Raw genomic sequence first — 23,560 nt, forward strand, 5'->3', positions numbered from 1 at the left:
GGAGGGTAATATGGAATGCCGTGCCGGATCCCAATGGCCTCGTATCACTAGCTGTCAAAGATGACAGGTATCTTATCCGCATGGCTGTAATGGATCGTGCAGCCACGTCTCGATCCCTGAGTCAACAGATGGGGACGTATGCAAGACAACAACCATCTGCACGAACTGTTCGACGATGTTTGCAGCAGCATGGACTATCAGCTCGGAGACCACGGCTGTGGTTACCCTTGACACTGCATCACAGACAGGAGCGCCTGCGATGGTGTACTCAACGACAAACCTTGGTGCACGAATGACAGAATGACTTTTTTTTGGATTAATCCAGGTTCTGTTTACAGCATCATGATGGCTGCATTGATGTTTGACGACATCACAGTGAACGCACATTGAAAGCGTGCATTCTTCATCGCCATACTGGTGTATCACCCAGCATGATGGTATGGGGTGCCATTGGTTACACATCTCGTTCGCATTGACGGCTCTTTGAACAGTGGATGTTACATTACAGATGTGTTATGACCCGTGGATCTACCCTTCATTCGATCCCTGTGAAACCCTACATTTCAGCAAGATAATGCATGACCGTATGATGCAGTTCCTGTACGGGCCTTTCTGGATACAGAAAATGTTTGACTGCTGCCCTAGCCAGCACATTCTCCAGATCTCTCACCAACTGAAAACGTCTGGTCAGTGGTGGCTGACAACTGGTTCGTCACAATACGCCAATCACTACTCTTGATGAACTGTGGTATCGTGTTGAAGCTGCATGGGCAACTGTACCCGTAAATGCCATCCAAGGTCTGTTTGACTCAATGCCCAGGCGTATCAAGGCCGTTATTACAGCCAGAGGTGGTTGTTCTGGGTACTGATTTCTCAGGAACTATGCATCCAAATTGTGTGAAAATGTAATCACATGTCAGTCCTAGTATAATATATTTGTCCAATGAATATCCGTTTATCATCTGCATTTCTTCTTGGTGTAGCAATTTTAATGGCCAGTAGTGTATTTTACCTCCAGAATGTTTTACCGAAGAGGATATCACCACCATTTAACCATAATGTAGAGCTGCATGCCCTTGGGAAGAATAATGGCTGTAGTTTCTGCTTGCATTCAGGCGTTTGCAGTACCAACACAACAAGCTCATTTTGGTTGACGTTAAAGGTCAGCTCAGTCAATCATCGAGACTGTTGCCCTAGTAACTATTGAAAAGTCTGCCGCCCCTCTTCAGAAACTAAATGTTTATATGGCCTCTCAACAGATACCCTTCCATTGTGGTTGCACTTACGGTACAGCTATCTCTATTATTGATAAGCCCAAGCCACTACACCACAGCACAGTAGTGTAGGTAAATTGAAGGGTACAACTACAATCTTAAATATTAAAATCAGAATTGTTCATATCAAATGAAAGATTACAGCCTACACTCTCAAATTTTAAAATTACCATCATCAAATCATTCTATGATATAGGATACACTTATATTGTAGCCCAAGTTATCACTCATCCAGTTATATAAGTTTCCCATTTTTGACAACCTGTGCATTGAAATGTCGATGTTTCCCTTAATTCTGGTATTGTGTTGATGAACTGGTTCCCTGGAAACACAGCCTTTAATGTTGTTCCTGACTAAGAGTACAGAGGCACAGATATATAGATTCACTACTAGTAGCATTTCAAGTCTGGAAAAAAGAAGGAGAAGTCGTCAGAGGGACCAGCCTTGCACAGTACACAGACCACTTTTTTTCCCCTTGATAAACAAGGTGAAAAAATACGTGCACAGAAACCTGAATTGCAAAATATGACACACTGAGTTGCAGATAAACAACAAAAAGACTGTTACACACTAACCTTCTGGTCAAAGCTTTCTTCAGAAAAGGAAGCCACACCTCATGCACATATGATCACTATCTTCAGCTAGACTATAACTGTTGGTTGAATAAAAGCAGTAATCTGGAATGATGCAGGAAAAGGGAAGGGATAGCAAGGTATGGGTGGGGGGAGAGAAGAGCACTGTCTGGTGAATCATGCAGGAACTAGAAGCTAGAAGATGGCGGGACAAGACTGCCATGTGAGGCATTTGGGGGGGGGGGGGGGGCGAGGAACAGAAAAAGAGAGGAGCATAGAGGGGGAAAGGCTGGTGGGTGCATTGGCAGTGAGTGGTGCACAATGGGGGTGGGGTTGGGAGGATGTGATAGGACAGAGAGGGCAGAAACTGTTGGGTAGAGGGTGTGGGGACAGTAGGTTATTGTAGCTTGAGGCCAAGATAATTTCAAGAGTGGAGAATATATTGTAAGGATAATTTCCAACTGCGCAGTTCAGGAAGGCTGGTAGTGGAGGGGAGAATGTAAGTCGTCCAGGCTGTGAAGCAGCCATTGAAATCAAGCACGTTATGTTCAGCTGCATGTTGTGCCACAGGGTGGTCCACTTCACTCTTGGTCATAGTTTGGCAGTGATCATTCATGTTGATGAACAGCTGGTTGACAGTCGTACCCATATAAAAAGCTGTGCAGTGATTGCAGCAGAGTTGGTATATGATATGTCTGCTTTCCCAACTGGCTCGGCCTCTGGCAGGAATGGAAATGGAAGTGCTGGATGGGTGGATTGACAGGTCTTGCACCAGGGTCTTCCACAGGGATATGATACCCATGGCAAGTGTCTGGGAGTGGGATGGATTAGGATGTTGTGGAGGTTTGGTAAGTGACGGAACACCACTTTGGCTGAAAGTTCAGTGTGTAGCAGTCTTTTTTTGTGTTTGTCTGCATTTTAACATGTCATCTTTGTGGTGAGTAGCAATCTATCCATTTCATAATTGTTAATAGTCCAACTTGGACTTACCATTTCTTGAATTGAGACAAATAATTTTTTTAAATCTTTGGCAAGCTAAGTGAACTTAGAAAACGATGTCAATAACAATAATAGCAAATACTGTGTGATATATGGACAGCACAGTGATAAAATTTTAGAACTGACAACTGGCATCTATTAAATGTCTGGGCATTTATTACATTCAAGAAGCAACTAAAATGTAAATTTTAAAGGCACTCTTACCTCTTTACTTTCCTTGAGTGTAATTACAGTAGCGGACATTTCTGTTATTGTCTTACAGTATTCCTCTGTTTTAGCACTTACTGATGCAAAATCTCTCTGAAGTTTTTCTATGGTTGTCTCTTTCTCTTTCAGTATGTGCAATATAGCATCCATCTCACTCTGTCTTGTTGTTAGTGTTCTTCAAACAGGAAGAAAATTATGTTAATACAGTTTATAAAATTAAGGTGTTCAGGAGACTGTCCCTCCACTCACAGTCACAAAACATTCATCTGCATTTAACAAGAATAAGGATAAAATGGCAACACAATAATGTTTATTTGTAGGTGTAAGTATTAGATAAAAAAACAGCTGTTAAGTTGTGTAAAAGGAAGAGCTATTTTCAAAGTAGTTGTTTTTCTGGTAAGATAGACAATAATGAAGTAATCTAGAAGCAGCTTCCATAATTATAAATGTGAGTAGTTCGCCACTAACTGGATTCGGCAGTTAGTATACTTAGCAAAAGTAGCCTGTTATACTTTGCAAAAGTAGCCTGTAATGACAATTCTGCCCATTATAGAGTGAAGACTGTTTGTTTTTTGGCCAGAATTCCAAATTTACCTGAACCAATTTTTGTTGTTTGTGAGGTCAAGTTTTATTTGCTGCTGTAATGTAATATCAGTAGACTTGTCTGCCTGCAGTTCATAGTCTAGTGGTTAGTGTCAACGCCTCTAGGTTGCTGAGTCCTGGTTTCAATCCCTGGCAGCAACAAAGATTTCATTTGCTCGGGGACTCAGTGTTGATTTATCTTATAGTATCATCTCACCTTCATCAATGTGCAGGCACTGAAGGGGTGCCTAATAGAGGCTTGCACCTGGCAGCCGAACAATCCCAGGTGGGGTGTCTCCCGGTCAATAATGTGTTAGATAATTTATTTCCAATTTACTAGTTTCCATGGCCACACTGAAATCACTTATTAGTGATTATTTCAAATTCATCTAAGATTGAAATAAAATACATACCAAACTGATGAATTTTTTGCTGTACAACAAATAATGTTCACTCAGTACTTTGTGACACAGCCACTGCAGTTAAACTGTAAATGGAAATTCCACAATCACTGTCATTCATCACCACTCTGTGTCATTATGTGTCAATCTGAAGTACAGTATATGAGAAATCTTCCCTGAGACACACTTCAAATTGTTATCACTGGAATGCAATAGCAGTAGACATTTATAGCAATAATGCATCAAGACTGAATACTGAAGACTGAATATTCAATATTGATGCAAAAAAAGTCTGTTTTCAAAGATGGATCTGTACTTGTATTTTTTATAAAATGTAAAATCCACTGCTGCTTTTGTATGAATGGCTCATTCATCACTATGTAACAAATTTTCACATGCACATTACAGTCTGTCATACTCATGAGGTGCAATGGGAAATAGACCTGGTGGTTGAGGACCCTTAAACATTTACGAAGTTTCCTGAGGTAACAACCATCATCACATCTATTAAACGCCTATCTTCGCCTTCCCTTATGTGACACCACAACTGATTGTTTCTGAAGGAGAATCTAAGCGTGATTAGTGCTACAATGACAAACTATGTTTCTTTTTGCCACTGAAGCATTCAACACCCCACAGTCCCTCTCATAATTTAAAGAGTCTTTGAATATTCCTCAACTTTTCTATGACTTTTCCAGTAAATTCAATTACCTTAACAATTACAGAATTTCAGACAAATCACTTCCCTGAGGTAATGTGTAATTTGATTTTTTTACCCTTCCTGAAGGTTCTCTTCATAGTGAGATTTATGCAACAGCATCTCTGAATGAATATGAATGACAAATAATCAGTCTCCTGTTTATAGATCTGTATCAAAAAATAAAATGAATAAAACATGAACTACAATTACATACATGGGAAAAAAATCTGCCCAAACTACAGCACAGAGGTAGATACAAAGATATAGAAAAAAAAATATTATTATAGATGCTAGCTTTTGAAGCTAGAGATTACCACTTTCCAGGAAAAGGGGGAAAATGGGCTGATGAGATAGATTACCTAGGACAGTCAGCCAGGATCTGGATTAAAGGAAAACAGTTACTGTTTCTCTCATATCAATGACAAAGCATAACAAAGCCTCTCGAATTATATACATTCCAGAGGCTTTGAACTACATCATTATTTTTAATTTCTAAAATTTGTTAATAATCTCTCCCATGGCAAATGTAGTGTGCCATTAAGAGATACGTACAAATAGCTCTATTTCTGTCGATAACATTTATCGTTTTCAAGATGCTATATTATTTCTACAAAATAACTGAAGCATCAGAGCAAATATTTTTTGACTTCACACCAGACCAGAATACAAAACATTGGATTGTAAATTTGTATATCCATTTTTCATCACACCAGAAGCACAGGTAATTCGAATGTCATCTCTACAATCAATACTCTGCCAAGTAAATCCACTCTAATTATATCAACAGTTTCATTCATATTTCGCAATAAAATCAACTATACTAAATAAAATCGCAGAAGTGTGGTCCTCCAAGTATTCTCAAATGTGTGGTGGTACCCATCACATATTTTACTAATATAGAGTTTAAACATTAAAATACTTTTATTTTATTTGCAAAACATTTCAGAACACATGACCTACTTTTATGGCTTGCTTTTACTATTAACTTCATTGTTCACTAACCAAACAGGCTGAAGACTTAAATTTTGGGGAAATGGTTGCTCAATGTCAGCTTGTGATGGCACTGGTTTATTTATCTTCTGAAATAATTTAACAATAAAAATAATCAATTTTTGACATCGTCAATGGGCAAAAGCAGAGGGCATATACTGGTGTCACACAATAACCTGTTGCAGAGCATGCTCTACAACATGACAGTCGTAATCTCGGTGCAGGTTTCACCATCCGCACAATCTGAATTCTTCACCCAGGCACCAGATTCTCAGAACTCAGCAGGTGGAAACTATCCCTACAATATGTCCTCGGTTCTCACAACCCACGTGGCCATAAATTATGTTAATTCCTTCCATCTCAGCATTTCCTCACAGTAATTACTCCTTTCTTCACTCCAATTTAGTTTTCTACATATTTCATTTTCTGAGCTGTCTATTTTTTGACTGTCCACCTCCCACCTCTGTTAGATACAATGCACTTAGCTCTTCACTCATATTACCTTGTGCATGAGGTTTTAGTTGTAATCTCTGTCTTGCATATTACCCTTGTGCATGAGGTTTTAGTTGTAATCTCTGTCTTGCATATTACCCTGTCTTTCACCTTTAAGCTCTCAGGTTTTCACATCTAGTCCAGTGTGCAGTTCCCAATAATCTGCCATTCCTTCTCATCCTGTACAGTAGGTCTCCCCTGACCCATGGTTCTGGATGACTTATCTGAAGTGTACCCCTTTTCTTCAGCCTCTCCAGTGCTTTCCCTTCACCCCTCTTCCTTCCCATCCAACTCTTCTACCGGATGAAGGAGCCACTGGCTCCAAAAACTTGTGTAAGTTAAACCTTTTTGTGAGTGTGTCCTAGAGCCGCCACTTGCTGAGTAGATTTTTTTTTTTTACATTATATTATCATAAAATTGATTATCTTCATTTTTATATTAGTCCATGTCACCATCATTCCTTCTTATGTAACCCTCTTGTAAGTCTTTGTTGTCGTCTGTTTTGTGCAATCTGGCATCTGTTTTCTGCCTCTTTGATCGATTATTTATCTGTACTTGCTACATTTCGGCAGAACACTTATTGGTGTTGATGGTCCTGCAATTAAATAAAATACAAGTTGAATAACAGGGAAACAATAGATTCCTACTTCACATAATTAGGCATGAACAACAACACAGCTCACAATATATTCACTTCTGAATGCATACTACGACTTCACTGCAGAAGCCATAGAAATCACACAACAGCACAGGTCGGCACTCAGAAATATTTCTATCCTCCGCGACCACGCGCACACGGCTCCACTGTCCAAGTCTTTACACCAACTCCGCATCAGTCGCGTCCAACATTTCCCGTGTTCTGTACCATACCGTCCAGAACTACCTTGTGTTCTCTCCAGAAACAATCCTCCTCCCCCTATTCCATACAGTCTCACCATTAATGAGTGCTATGATTGGCTGGAGAGCTCCATCCATGTCTCCAAGACAATGTACACTCACAAACATATTTAAGCACATACGAAATACTGGATTTACATTTAACTACTTGAAATTAAATAAACATTTCTACGGCTGGACCATAAACATGCTCTAACATGCATTATTAGATACATAAAAAAATTTAACAAACATATATCAAAGGAATAGAACAAAAGGTAGGCCAGTAGCCTAATGTCTCTGTGCTTTCTAAAACACAGTAAATATTTAACCAATTCCTTCATGAATAGTAATATCGAATATTAACAAAGACATAGATGAATAAATATATTTATAAGCAAGCTGCTACGGTTTTTTCGTATAGCTGTGGAGTCCTTAAGACCTGACATTATCGATAGTAATCGGCCACTTTGACCTCCAATAACTCATGTACTACTCAAGTTACATGCCTGTAATTTATACCAATTTAGTTTTACACTAATAGCTATCTAAAGACACGTTGATCAACGAAATTGGACGAAGGGTTTAGATTTTGGAAATTCGTTGCTAGGTGTTACTTGTATAATTTACTGTCAGATGCTGAACTTTAAACTAATAAAGATATTGAAAATCTGATTACACCATCAGAATTGTCGTGAAAATAGTGGTAATGTATATGTTTCTTTTTGAGGTATCATGATTCATCTGGTTACTATTAATTTCTATACAAACTGTGAAATGTCTGCCATGATGGTTTCTCAATGTCCGCCATCTTTGGCATTCTCGGCGTATCTCCTTCATCGACACAGCATCACAATGGAATTGCTAGCTACATGCTTGATGGACCACGTGGTCTGGCCATTGTGTGGCATCACGCGCTTGCTAACGAGCCGCGCCTTCCCGAGTGGTGGCCGCCAACTCTGTACTTAGAATATTTTCAGGGCGCCACAACTCGCCCGTTACCTCACATCCTGCCAATTTATTTGTAAATTTGACATCTATTTTCTTTCTCAACCTTCAATTACGTTGTTTATAAGAAATTCTTTCACGTTTCTGTGTGTTTGTTTTTCACCAAACTGCTCTCATCGACTTTTACTGCCGTATCCTACATTACTTTATTTCCCAAGCTAAGTAGTTTACATTTCCTCCTATGATTGCCTCTTTCTGTCTGCCTGGTTTTTACAAATTCTGTCTCATTTCATGACTTTGCCTATCGATGTTTTCCTTTTCCAATATCTCTCTCTCGCTCTCTCTCTATCTCTCTATCTCTATCTGGTAGACCACTCTTCTGGTGAGAAATCCTCGTGCACTCATTGCCTCTTGCTAACAGTTGTCTGTTCTTGATTTTTCCGAATTTTTTCCTTGCCTTTCTTCTGGTTTCCTATCCTTTTCCAAACTCTACCTCTTCAAACTGTCTTTACTTCATACGGCCATGATGAATCGCATCACATATTACATCTGTTCTTCGCAAAAACATGCTTTTGCACTATCAAAACTAAGGTCCCAGATTCTGTTTCTTGAAACCTGCTTGTCGCTCTGCAGCAAGCATATTTGTTTGGATGCAGACTCTTTAAGGCAATACACCACTATTCTCACCTCAGCCTTCACTGGATGTAATTACCCCACCATAATAGTCCAATAGCTAACTTCCCATGCCATCACATCCAATCTTGGTACTACTGATGCCTATAAAAAAACAACTTCGGACCACACCACTTGTCACTCTGTAGTATCCTGGTCTTAAATGTACACTACTGGCCATTAAAATTTCTACACCACGAAGATGACGGGCTACAGACATGAAATCTAACCAACAGGAAGAAGATGCTGTGATATGCAAATGATTAGCTTTTCAGAGCATTCACACAAGGTTGGCGCCGGTGGCGACACCTACAAAATGCTGACACGAGGAAAGTTGCCAACCAATTTCTCATACACAAACAGCAGTTGACTGGTGTTGCCTGGTGAAATGTTGTTGTGATGCCTCGAGTAAGGAGGAGAAATGGGTACCATCATGTTTGCGACTTTGATAAAGGTCGGATTGTAGCCTATCGCGACTGCGGTTTATCGTATCACGACATTGCTGCTCGTGTTGGTCGACATCCAATGACTGTTAGCAGAATATGGATTTGGTGGGTTCAGGAGGGGAATACGGAACGCTGTGCTGGATCCCAACGGCCTCATATCACTAGCAGTCGAGATGACAGGCATCTTATCCGCATGGCTGTAACGGATCGTGCAACCACGTCTCGATCCCTGAACAACCATCTGCACGAACAGTTTGACATTTGCAGCAGCATGGACTATCAGCTCGGAGACCATGGCTGCGGTTACCCTTGACGCTGCATCACAGACAGGAGCGTCTGTGATGGTATACTGAACGACAGACCTGGGTGCAGGAATGGCAAAGCGTCATTTTTTTGGATGAATCCAGGTTCTGTTTACAGCATCATGATGGTCGCATCCGTGTTTGGTGACATCATGGTGAATGCACTTTGGAAGCGTGTATTCGTCATCACCATACTGGCATTTCACCCAGCGTGATGGTATGGGGTGCCATTGGTTACACGTCTTGGTCACCTCTATTTCGCATTGACGGCACTTTGAGCAGTGGACGTTATGTTTCAGATGTGTTACAACCCGTGGCTCTACCCTTCATTCGATCCCTGTGAAACCCTACTTTTCAGTAGGATAATGCATGACTGCTGCCCTGGCCTGCACATTCTCCAGATCTCTCACCAACTGAAAACGTCTGGTCAATGGTGACCGAGCAACTGGCTCGTCACAATACGCCAGTCACAACTCTTGATGAACTGTGGTATCATGTTGAAGCTGCATGGTCAGCTGTACCTGTACACGTCATTCAAGCTCTGTTTGACTCAATGCCTAGATGTACCAAGGCCGTTATTACGGCCAGAGGTGGTTGTTCTGGGTATTGATTTCTCAGAATCTATGCACTCAAATTGCATGAAAATGTAATCACATGTCAATTCTAGTATAATATATTTGTCCAATGAATAACCGTTTATCATATACATTTCTTCTTGGTGTAGCAATTTTAATGGCCAGTAGTGTATTAATCAACTACTTCGACAAGGCCCAGACTTCCTTAAATCATGCTCTGAAAGGAGATCAATTCTATCTGAGATTTTGCCCACCACTTTTAGAGCAGCTTTTCTTTTCATCACCCTCCCAATCTCTGCACTATCCTTGTGAGACCCTATGCTGTCTTGCACCCATCTCCCTACCCTATGAATCCTATCCCTGTGACCGCCCCTGCTGCAAGACTTGCCCTATGCACCATCCTATCACCACCTACACCTGCCCTGTCACTAGCATAACATACTATCAAAGGGAGAGCCATCTGTGAAATGACACGTCATATACCCGCTGTTATGTAAATACTGTTCAGCCTTTTCCATCAGAATGTAGTACACAGTTATCAGTCATAATGAATGGGCATAGGCGAAGGATTTATACTGGCAACATATAATATCCCACTGCAGAGCATGCTCTACAAGGCAGTTGTGACTTCGCCTCCTGTTTCACGACATGTGCCATCTGGATTCTTTCTTCAGACACCAATTTCTCAGAACTCCGCGGGTAGAAACTATCACTACAAAATGTCCTCTGGTCTTGCCACCCAAGTGGCTTTAATTTATGTTAATTCATTCTGTCTCAGTATTTTCTCACAGTAACTACCCCTTTCTTCACTCCATTTCAGTTTTCTACATCTTTCATTTTCTGACCCATCTATTTTTTGTCGTCCTCCCTCCCAACTCTGTTACATACAGTGAACTTAGTTTTTCACTCTTATTACCTTTGCTTGATCTTTTAGTAGTGATCTCTGTCTTGCATATTACCCTGTCTTTCAACTTTAAGCTTTCAGACCTCGTCCAATGCACTCCCCAATAATCAGTCTTTTCTTCTCATACTGTCCAGTAGGTCTCCTCTGACCCAGGGTTCTGGGTGACTTTTCCAAACTGTACCCCTTCCCTAGACCTCTCAAGTGCTTTTCCTTCACCCCTTTTCCTTTCTCTCCAACTCTTCTACTGTATGAAGGAGCCACTGGCTCTGAAAGCTTGTGTAAGTTAAACCTGTGTGTGTGTGTGTGTGTGTGTGTGTGTGTGTGTGTGTGTGTGTGTGTGTGTGTGTGTGTTTTTCTGCTCCCACTGCTTGGTAAGTAGATTTTTTATCCATCCAGTTACATTATATGCTTAAATAATTTGTTTGTTTATTCTTTCATTTTGCTTTCATTATCAGACTCAGTTAGTAACACTTACTCGTATCCTTAAATATTTCACTCGCCAATCGGCCTTGAAATTTCTGGGTATCATTATGATCAGATGCATATGGGTCATAATCTCATATGCTGCACAATGTAATACAGTGCTACAAGAGAGGTGTTTCAAATTCTAAATACCTGTTTCCAAAGTAGTTTGACAAAGACATCATCCATCAGCAAGGTGAAAGTTTACAACTTTTCACGATTTATTAATCCCACTTCAACAACAACAGTGGGATGATACTACATAGGCTTTAAGCCTTTAAAAATGTGTAGAAAGCCACAACAAGGTGTTGGGAAGATAGCCAAACCTTTCCTTCTGTGGGCAGTGCTCTTTCAATTGAGCTTTCCATGCAAGCCTCATGGACAGACTCAACGCTTCAACGTGACATTCGCATCTAAGTTTTAGTACAGACATTAGCATCTCAGTTTTAGTACTTACTGTCTAAGCTGGTCTCGATCTTTGCGTAAGGCTTCGCAAGTTGAATGCAACTGACGTGACCTATGCTCCATATGCTCCACATTTCTTCTCAGTTCTTCCAGTAGTTCTGGTGGGGGAGCTTGCACTACATGTCTAACTCTGGCATCACCATGACCATGAGTAACATCTTTCTCACATACTTCAGGTGGAATACGTGCCACTGTGCGTTCAATGTCACATAAAACACGTGAGATGCATGTAGGTGTTGCTGAAAACAAGTTTTATAATTTATTATCTTACTGTAAATTATTTGTTTTATTGATGTGTGTTAAGACATGTGAAAAGCATGCATGAAAATGAAGCAATTTTTGAAAACAAAACTCAAATTACAAATTTCTCTTTTAGAACTAGGCCACCTCAATTAAGTGATATGGGCAAAACTACAGGATAGTCCAACAGTTTGTAGTCCAAATAGACTGTGATGTTAATGTTAAAATGCCTGTGATCACTGAAAGACTGTGGCACAGGTTGGCCACAAAAGCAAATCATATAAAAATGCAGTCTCTTCTTTTGTAGCGTGAGTGTAGTAGCGCCCATTTTTCCAACATTCTCTGAATAGTATCACTAAACCAAGGTGGATTCACCAGCTTTTACTAATTGGTAAGTATTTATTTAGGCCACAGGTTGAACCAGAACTGCTCTCTGTTTGCCGTAGCCAGAATAAATGTTTTCAGTTTGACTTTTAAATAGGTTGTTAGGAAGTTCCTGTCTAGTTCAACCAAACACAAATACTCTCTTAGCTTTCTTGATGATCTTTTGCCTTTGGCAACCATTGGTCCTATGATAGTATCTTGGTTGCTATCCTTTCTCTCATTGGTGACACACTCAAAACGACTAGGTCCGTTCATAGCTACGAGGTCTAAAACATGAAGGATAGTCAAAGTTTTAATTACCATCTCCAAAAAATAGTGCCATAGCATAATTTTTTTGTTTGTTTGAAGACAATTGCTGCAGTCCTGGTACACACTGAAATTTCTATGTCCCAGTATGTAACATGCTGCTAGAGACAAAACAAAAAGGCGCAGCCCAACTTCACTCTACCAAGGGGCTGCATCACTGTTTTGGCTCCTCCAGTGGCATTTTATGGCACTGTGATGTAGAGATTTCATTATGTAGCAGGTCTGCAGACATGTACCTGCAAACAAACACAAAAAAAAACTGGATAACATTATTTTTTGAGTTGATAATTAAAACTTTATGGCTACCTTGATAAGATCTCTCTTGCCCAGAATACTGAGAGTCTCACCAAGGCCTTCACAGACAGACATTATACCCCAGACCTAATCTGCAAACAGATCTCTTGTGCCATTTCCCCCTCGCATGCCCAATCTTCCCACCACCCCCAAGCACCAATTACAAAGGACTTTCCTCTTCATCACCCATTACCACCACAGACTGGAACAAACGAATCACGTCCTTCATCAGGGCTTTGAATACCTATGATCGTGGCCTGAACTGATGTATCCTACGCTAGATCCTTCCTACCTCTCCCAAAGTGGTGTTCCGTCACCCACCAAACACCCACAACATCCTACTCCATCCCCACGCCACTCCTAAGCGCAACCTGTTGCCAGAGGGATCATACCCCTGTGGAAGACTCAGGTGCAAGACTTACCCAATCCACCTATCTAGCACTTCCTATTCCAGTACTGTCACAGGCTTATCCTATCTCAACATAAGCTGGGCCACATGTGAAAGCAGCTGTGACATATGCCAGCTCTGCTGCAATCATTGCACAGCTTTTTATACTGGTATGACTACCACCCAATTGTGCACCAGCATGAATGGTCACTGCCAAACTGTGGCCAAGAGTGAAGTGGATCACCCTGTGGCACAACATACAGCTAAACATAACATGCTTGATATCAATGGCTGCTTCCTACCCAAGCACTTATATCATCCCATTTTATTCACTATCAGCTTTTCTGAACTGTGCAGATGGGGGTTATCCTAGCAACACATTCAACTCTCCCAAAATCATCCCAACTCGACCCATGGTACCCTACTGGCCCAGTACCCTCCACTCAATAGTTTCTCTGCCAACAAGCCTGTCTGTCTTTCCCCTTCTCAGCTCCTCTCCTTTTCCACTCCCCCACCTTCCTGCCCCGCAGCTTCCTGATCCTGCACCTGCTTGCAGTCTACCCCTGCACACTCCGCCAGACAGTGCTCCTCTCTCACACCACCCATACTCTGCTTTTCCTTCCCTTCCCTGCCTTCCTCCAGATTGCTGGCTCTGTTGCACGTGACAGTTGCATTCTGGTCTGAGCGGCTGGAGATAGTAGACGTGTGTGTGTGAGACGTTCGCTTACTTGTGTGAATGAGTGGGTGTCTCTTTTTCTGACGGTGGAGCTGGTCGAAAGCTGATGTGTAGATGTCATTTTGTTGTGGTTATCTGCAACTCAAAGTGTCATCTTTTCCTACCTTTTCGATATACATTCCATGTGTTATCAGAAATTTCCTACTTTCTACACAAGGTTTCAATCAACCCTCAGTTCCTAGTATGATGAGGCAACTGCCTTCTAGTAGAGAGAGAAGTCCTGAGACTTTGCTGCAAACTCTAGCAATTGAGATTAAATATTTTCAGACAGTCACTATCCAGTCTCAGGACCTATGTGACAGAAATTGTTGGTGCCAACAGAGTGATCTGCAGCTGACAGAAATCAATGCTGTAAATTGCTTCTAGTATGGCCTCCAACTGGTAGATAATTCTTCCTGGGATAAACATTCAGTGCACATTTGGTTAGCTTTCCTCCCTTGATATTATTTCCCTTAGAGACACCATTACATGCCTAGCACTGAAACTGACTACAGCTAATAGTGCCTTCTTTCCCGTCTGTTGGTGCCCAGACCTCAGCAAAGGAGACTGTTGCACAAGCAGGAGAGGCATGCCCTACTGGTTCTGTCTCATTATCAGTGAGCAAGAGGCAAGGCTTCAACACTACTCATTACATGTATGGTGTTGATCTCTCTGCCAAAACCAACAGATAGCCTCGCTCGTGAGAGAGCTCCAGCCTGACAACAACCCGCCAGTCACTACAGGATGACTCCTTGGTTCCAGACCATGGCTCTCTGCTGACCATGTCAGCAAACAAGCATAGCTGCCAAGATCTGTAGGTCTTTGTAACAGGTGTTAGCCCTGCCACTCCACAATAGCTGCAAACTAAAGTGTCCATAGCGAAGATGGTCAATAGTGATCAATCTCGCATCCAGTTGCGCGTGAACATTGGCTATTCCTCTCAGTGACCACAATCCATAGCCCTCTCTACCAAGTTCTTTCAAAGAGAAAAAGAAATAGAGGAATTGAGTCAAAGACTCAGAGAAAACTTAATAGAAACACATGCACCCATTAGAAGGGCTATGCGTGAAACCTACACTAACTTTCAGTCAAGTACTAGTGAAAGATCTATCAGAAAATCCTAGGAGGTTCTTAGCCACATGCACTGTCTATTAACAGACTGAAACCTCTCAGCTAGTATCTTATCAATCCACCCAATGCTGAAACTGAAGGCAGCAGGCACAAAGCAAAAACATTAAATCCTGGATTTATTAATTTATTCACCACAGGGACACCACTGTACCTATGTTTGATTGTTACACAGATTCATAAGTAAGACACCTATATAAGCACCCTCTAGCACTGAAAAAAACACAAGGCTATTCAAAGTATAAAAGGCACTACATCCTGATGAATTCTAATAAGATTTTACTTTGAATAGGCTGCAGCAGGATTAGACTCTTTTATAGTTGCATTTGACAACAATCTGCTGTTCAGTGAATAGTTTCACATGACTAGTAAAGAGCGTAGGTCACTCCCGTCTGCAAAAAGGACAAAGGACCAGCTGCAGCAGAAAACTGTAGACCTTTATTTCTGATACCTGTATTGTGCACAAATCCAGCTCATATACTAAGGTGAAACATTATGAAATGCCCAGAGGACCACAAGCTTTTTCTTGAAAAATCAGCACGTACTCAGAGGGAAACATTCCACGAGGGAAAAAATATATCTAAAAACAAAGATTCTGTAATTTACCAAACGAAAGGGTTGGTACGTTGATAGAAACAATAAGAAACACAAACACACACACAAATTTCAAGCTTTCACAAAGCACGGTTGCTTCATCAGGAAAGAGGGGATGGGAGGGAAAGACGACACGATGTGGGTTTTAAGGGAGAGGGTAAGGAGTCATTTCAATCCCGGGAGAGGAAAGTTTGTGTCTGTTATGTGCGGATGGGTGTGTGTGTGTGTGTGAGTGAGTGTATACGTGCCCCCCCCCCCCCCCCCCCCCCCAAGGTAAGTCTTTCCGCTTTTGGGATTGGAATGACTCCTTACCCTCTCCCTTAAAACCCACATCCTTTCCTGATGAAGCAACCGTGGATTGCGAAAGCTTGAAATTTGTGTGTGTGTTTGTGTTTGTTATTGTTTCTATCAACATACCAACGCTTTCGTTTAGTAAATTACAGACTCTATATATATATGGAAGAAGAAAACCCTGGTGTGAAAAACAAGTCTGCTTTACACTAATATTTTTGAAAGGGCATTTACATTGTACCACACTGTCAACCCAGCCAATACAGGATTATATAGAATATATTTACAGACACGTGATTGGTTAAATGAACAGCTAATAGAACCCAGAACATTATACTGGATGGCAAATGTTCCACAGAAACAATAACAACATTGAGTGTGACCCAAGGATGCATAACAGATGCTGTAATTTTCTCAAGAGACATAAATGATTCATCACACATCATTATCAACACAATGAAGTTGTTTGCTGACAATGCTGTTGTCTACAGGAAAGTCTCATGTTGTACACTGATGAGATTAAACTCATGGGATACCTCCTAATATCATGTGGGCAGGCTCTCACCACTGCTCTTAATCAAGTGGCGTCTGCACGTTCACGGCAGGTTACTCTCACCTCAATGCAACCATCGCCCTTTCCAGCATAAGGTGAATTGGCTGAAGATTGGGACTCCAAAGAGACATGGTTACACCAAAATGTCCTCGTTTTTTTGCATGGGTGACGTGCAACTGTGTAGGGCTTTCTCCCTTTCTTGGTTTTCGCTGCACATGTATCAGTTGTTGTTCCAACTTGTGCCTTTGCAAGAATGAGCCAGCTTATCACTTGATGAAATGTGCAAGTTTCTCTCAGCCGATTACTGTGACAGAACACGAGTAAAATTTTACTATTGTCAGGAACACCCAAACCAATCTTATAAAGCCTGGGCTGGAGAATTACAGGGGTTGAGCCGTCATTGTAAATTTGTAACTAGTACTCATCACGAATCCTACACTGATCACACAGTGCATGATGATATTATTTGTCATGCCCCAAATAAGGAAGTCTGTGAAAAAGCACTTCAATGTGAGAATCTGGCACTTATGGATGTGCTCAATATAGCACAGTACTTTGAAGTGTCACAGGCCACACGCCAGCAGATTATTGCCTGGGAGGAGGTATCGGAGTTTGCTCAGTCAACCCCTGTTAGACACACCAAAAGTGTTCGAGATGACGGGGAAGCTGTTGCAGCAGTACAACCTTCAGCTCAGCATCGTATGGGGCAGTGTCAATTACAGCCACAGCAGCAACAGGCCACATCACAACAGTGGCCATGTGGCCCCCCTTGCAAATGTAACTCCTCTTCAAACGTGGTGGACACAGTAGTACCAATGGACTGTGCAATGATTGTTTCCCCGAACAAATTGCTATTGACTTGCATGTATTTAATAAAAATGCAAGTGGACGCAAGAGCTGCAGTGACTTTACTAAACACAACAACTTGGGCTCCCCTCCCCTCACACGTTTCACGGAAGTAGTTTATCTACAATAAACAGCAAATTCTGATCCTAGGTCAGTTCTCCGTTCCTGTCTCTTACAAAACTGTTGTTTGCCCCCTCACTTTCCTTGTTGTGGATCATTCCTACACCACAGACCTGTTTGGGTTAGATGTGTTTAATGCCTCTTTTTTTCTCTCTGTAGTAAATTTCTCTGTAGGTAAATTTAGTATCAGATCAAGTATCAGCAACTGGAGTCCTTCCATTCTCAGTTTTTGTCTTTCTTTCCCCTGGGCTAGGTTGTGCTACTGGTTTTCAGGCCCACATTACTATGAGTGTGTCCACCCGCCCTCGTTTCCTACGAGTGCGACAGGTGCCTTCCTCATTGCGTGACTTCGTCAAGGCTGAATTAGACCATCTGACGTTGCTCAATGTCATTTGGACTATTTCTTCCAGTGAATAGGCTACACTATAGGTCATCATTAAGAAGCTTCATCTCTGTGGTGACTTCAGTGTCAGGATTAATGAACAGTCCAATGACAGATACATACTCTTTGCACCACCCAACGAGTTGCTCGCAAAATTGTCACGTGGCCACTACTTTTATATGACTGATTAATTGGAAGCATATCTCCTGCTCCCATTGGATGAGGCCACTAGGCACCTTCTTCATGTCAATGCACCTTTCGGCCTATACCATTATCAACACTTGCCTTCTGGTGTCGCTAGTACGCCAGCAATTTTTCAACATCTTTTTTTTTCTTTCTTTTTTAAGAACAGGTGATAGGCTCTGTAATCAGCTGCATCAATTACCTCGACGATACATTGTTTTGGATTCTTCCATCAAAGAACAATTTAGCAATCTCTGATCATTGTTTTCTGTTTTGCAGTCTGTGGGTCTAGAGTGCAATCTTGCCAAATCTCAATTTTTTCAGCCATCAATTCAGTAACTAGGTTTTGAGGTTTCCCGTACAAGAGTCAAGCCATTGCATCACCATGCTGATGCAATTGCGGTTTTGCCGCAGCTGACCTCCATTAAGGAATTGCAGGCATTTCTAGGTAAAGATGAGTATTACCATAAGTTTTTACCAAACACATCTGCTGGTTCGCAACCACTGCACGAGCTTTTGCATAAAAATGTACCTTTTTCTGGTCCCCAGCTTCTGATTGAGCTTTGTGTTTGCTTAAATCTAAGCTTGAATCTGCCCTGTGTCTGGCCATTTTTCAGACAGGTCAGAATCTTGTGTTGGCTACATATGCCTCTGAACGTGGTCTTGGTGCAGTGTTGGCACAAAAATATGCGGACAGGTCTGAACAACCCATTGCTCATGCTTCTAAGACTAATTTCCACTCAGCAGTAGTATTCTCAGATCGGAAAAGAGACTTTTGTAACCATGTTTGCACTCAAGAAATTTCATGTCTTCTTTTATGATTTTAAGTTCCATTTAATCACAAGCCATTGGTGGCTCTTTTTCATCCCTTGGCTACCACACTTGACAAGTCGGCACACTGTTTGCAGCAGTGGGCTCTCTTCCCCTCCAGTTATCATTATCAGATCCATTACTGGTTGATGGTGTGATAAGGCACTGCTGATGCCTTATCTTGCCTTTCTATCAGGCCAGACTTGGCGCTCCGTGAGGATGAGTTGCTTTGTTTTTATTTAGATACTGAGAACCATAACATGCTCAATGGTTTTGCCATCACTAGTGGCACAACATAATTGGCCATTGCTGTGGATCCCGTACTTAGTCAGGTCCTCTGCTTGTGATTCCCACTTCCTTATGCTGTAATGAATGCAGCTTCTGCATGTTGGTTGGCATGTGTGTTGGTCGGAAACAAATGAGGACAATACATGCCTTATCGCTGCTTGCACACTCTGTGTTCAGCAACAGGTGACCTGTGGTTGTCTGTATACCCCAGGCCAATGGCGCGTTGTCGACTTTGCTTGGCCCTTCCTACATCAGTACTGGCTCATTATAAAGGACACCTATTCCAAAATTTCCCTATGTGGTGCATTGTCGGTCCACATCCACAACAGCAACTATTTCAGCCCTTTCTAAGATTTTTTGCAATTGAAGGACTTCTATATGACATGGTTACCAATAATAGCTCCTAGTTTGTTTTTTGAGTATTTGCATCCTTTTGTCAGGCTGGTAGTGTTCGTCATATCAAAGCTCCCCTCTTTCATCCTCACTCTCACTCTCATAGTGAGGCTGAATGCACGGTTCGGTCTTTTAATACGCAGATGCAGAAATATGTATGTGGCAGGTCTCCTGAAGCTACTTTATACCGTTTTTTGAGTTTGTGTCGTTTCACTAGGATGGCAGACAAAAGCTGGGAAGAGCTGTTACATGTATGCCAACCACAGACACTCTTTTACCTGCTGCATCCAACACCATATCTGCTGGCGCCACAATGATTCTTGTTGGTTGAGCCTGTTTGGGGTCACAGTTTTGACAGACAGCCAAACTGGGTTTCTGCTGTCATCGAGTTTCACTAGGGCTGGAGCCTGTGCACCACCTGCAATCCTGATGGACAAACGTCCCGTCACCTTAACAAGCTGTGGCTGTGCACTGCAGGGATGGTTCTTGAGGGACCACCACCTCCCTCTGCCCCATCACTACTGATGGCTGTTCCTGCGTCACAGATGTTTCGGTTCACGCGGCAGAGGGGGTCACTGCCTGGCAGATCACTGTCCGGGGTTCCTGCCTATGTTTCCACTCCACGACTGCTGTCGCCAGTACAGCCCCCACTGCACCTAACGCCGCAGTTGCTGCTGCTGTCTCTAATGCTGCGTGCTGTGAGGCCAATCTCCTCTGACTCCCCTGCTGATGCCTCCAGCGCTGACTTCAACGAGGATGTCATTATTGAGACGCCATCTGCACTTCTCCCCTATGGTCTCTCACGAGTGGGAGGGCGGCACGTTAACCCACACCCTCATCACTACTACATCTATATCTACATCCATACTCCGCAAGCCACCTGACGGCGTGTAGTGGAGGGTACCCTATCGGTTCTCCCTTCTATTCCAGTCTCGTATTGTTCGTGAAAAGAAGGATTGTCGGTATGCCTCTGTGTGGGCTCTAATCTCTCTCATTTTATTCTCATGGTCTCCTCATAAGATATAAGTAGGAGGGAGCAATATACTGCTTGATTCCTCAGTGAAAGTATGTTCTTGAAACTTCAACAAAAGCCTGTACCAAGCTACTGAGCATCTCTCTTGCAGGGTCTTCCACTGGAGTTTATCTATCATCTCTGTAACACTTTCGTAATTACTAAATGATCCTGTAACGAAGCGCACTGCTCTCCATTGGATCTCCTCTATCTCTTCTATCAACACTATCTGGTACAAATCCAACACTGGTGAGCAGTATACAATCAGTGAGCGAACAAGTGTACTGTAACCTACTTCCTTTGTTTTCGGACTGCATTTCCTTAGGATTCTTCCAATGAATCTCAGTCTGGCATCTACTTTACCGATGATTAATCTTACATGGTCATTCCATTTTAAATCACTCCTAATGCCTACTCCCAGATAATTTATGGAATTAACTGCTTCCAGTTGCTGACCTGCTATATTGTAGCTAAATGATAAAGGATCTTTCTTTCTATGAATTCACAGCACATTACACCTGTCTACATTGAGATCATTGAGATTCAATTGCCATTCCCTGCACCATTCGTCAATTCGTTGCAGATACTCCTGCATTTCAGTACAATTTTCCATTGTTACAACCTTTTGATATACCACAGCATCATCTGCAAAAAGCCTCAGTGAACTTCCGATGTTATCCGCAAGGTCATTTATATATATTGTGAATAGCAACGGTCCTACGACACTCCCCTGCTGCACACCTGAAATCACTCTTACTTCGGAAGACTTCTCTCCATTGAGAATGGAATGCTGGGTTCTGTTACCTAGGAACTCTTCAATCCAATCACACAATTGGTCTGATAGTCCATATGCTCGTACTTGGTTCATTAAGCGACTGTGGGGAACTGCATCAAATGCCTTGCGGAAGTCAAGAAACATGGTATCTACCTGGGAACCCGTGTCTATGGCCCTCCGAGTCTCGTGGACAAATAGCGCGAGCTGGGTTTCACACAATCGTCTTTTTCGAAACCCATGCTGATTCCTACAGAGTACATTTATAGTCTCCAGAAAAGTTATTATACTCAAACATAATATGTGTTCCAAAATTCTACAACTGATCGACAAAAGAGATATAGGTCTTCCGCCTCTACTCACCAGTGCCTGCCCGCCACATGCTGCAGCAACTGCCATCATCAGGTGATGAAATGGATGTCAGTTCTGTCACTGGCGTTTTCCGTGACTCGTAATCTGAGTGTCTTGTGAGAGCAGTTTATCCCCTCAAGGTACCAGTGCTTTTTTGGTACCAGTGCTTCCTTTCTGTACCGCACTTTTTTCTCTGCCTAGTTATGTATGTATGTATGTATGTGGTTCTTCTACCCTTTGGAAGGACGGAGTGATATTCCTTCACTCATGAAGTGTATGATTTTTTAGAGCATGCATCCGTACAGTTCACAGGCCCACTTCTAGAGGCCATCTGTGTCAACCCCCTGGCACACTCTGGTGAGCCACCAAAGAAACAGCATTATTTAAGTGATCACAAAGGAGTACGCAGACTATTCTTTATGCTGTATTAGTCCAGTCAATGTGTTCAGTGCTGTGCACAAGCTGTATCTTATGTGTTGTCTATAGAGTACTATGTTCCATACATCATGTCTGTTCCTGCAATAAAAGAGCTGAAACTAACTAAATTATCTGACAACTGATGTCCACTAAAGTAAATTAATTAAATCAACATTTTTTCACATCATTACATAAATTTCATGAATGAATGAGTCAGTGTGCTGCATTTAGTGTGGAAATGTGTACTTCTATGGATCACATGTGGAGCAAGAGACATCTCGTGGAGGCACCAATGAAGTAGGGCAATCAGGACACTCACTCTTCTACTCTGACTATGACAGTAGTGACTACTTGCACTATGTCCTGGCTGCTGGTGAAATAGAGCCATATTGCTGTGAAGTGTCCAGCTGGCCCTTTTTTTTTTTAATCGGTTTATATGGGCTCAGTGGCAGGTGCTGGTGTATCTGGCAGGTGGAGCCAAATGGAAACATAGTCATTAGAGTGCATGATGATCACCACTTCCCAGAGGGCAATGTCAGCTAGTACCAATGGCCTTGCCACATTGGTAACTCTGGTTCCCACCAGATTACCGAAGTTAAGCAACGTTCAGCCTGGTTACTACTTGGATGGGTGACCATCTGGGAAAAACAGGTGCCGCTGGCTTTCGGGACATGCAAGTCACCCAAGTGGCATCCAATTGAAAGCCATGCAAGATTGTGGAGCCACATGACATTTACTTATTTATTTACTGTTAGCTAGGATTAAGAGTGTAATGACAGGTCAATGACTGTGGGCGTGAATATGCTGGTGGTCTAGTAGGCTGTGGAGAGGGAACAGAGAAGGGAATAAGTGGATGACTAACAATGACTAATGAAAGTGAAGGCCAGGATGGTTACAGGAATGTAGGATATATTGCAGAGCACATTTCCATCTGTGCAATTCAGAAAAGCTGGCATTGGTGGGAAGGCTTCAGATGGCACAGAATGTGAAGCAGAAATTAAAGTTAAGAATGCAGTGTTGGGCAGAGTACTCAGCAACTGAGTGGTCCAGCTGTTTCTTGGCCACAGTTTGTTGATGGCCTTTCATGCGGCAGGACAGCTCGTTGGTTGTCACGCCTTTTTAGAATGTAGCACTGGTGGTTAAAACGGTCATGAGCACATGCAAAATGGAGCTGTTTCTAGGGGGAACAGATGCAGAAGGGTGTCATGGGACATCCTTGCGAACCA

General features: G+C 42.1%; 1 protein-coding gene and 1 pseudogene across 1 annotated transcript in view; one reads left to right on the forward strand and one right to left on the reverse strand.

Moving 5' to 3' along the window:
- Positions 1–23,560, reverse strand: part of LOC126281948 (uncharacterized) — a 133,258-nt gene that overhangs the window by 75,853 nt on the left and 33,845 nt on the right. The window contains exons 4-5 of the mRNA XM_049981307.1: positions 11,860–12,106; positions 3,050–3,227 (exon numbers count right to left, since the gene is read on the reverse strand). Coding sequence (XP_049837264.1) covers positions 3,050–3,227; positions 11,860–12,106 — 425 coding nt within the window. The remainder of the gene's footprint in view (positions 1–3,049; positions 3,228–11,859; positions 12,107–23,560) is intronic.
- Positions 22,879–22,997, forward strand: LOC126282598 (5S ribosomal RNA; annotated as a pseudogene).

The sequence above is a fragment of the Schistocerca gregaria genome, chromosome 7 (assembly GCF_023897955.1).
Source record: "Schistocerca gregaria isolate iqSchGreg1 chromosome 7, iqSchGreg1.2, whole genome shotgun sequence".
In the NCBI taxonomy this organism is placed as follows: domain Eukaryota; kingdom Metazoa; phylum Arthropoda; class Insecta; order Orthoptera; family Acrididae; genus Schistocerca; species Schistocerca gregaria.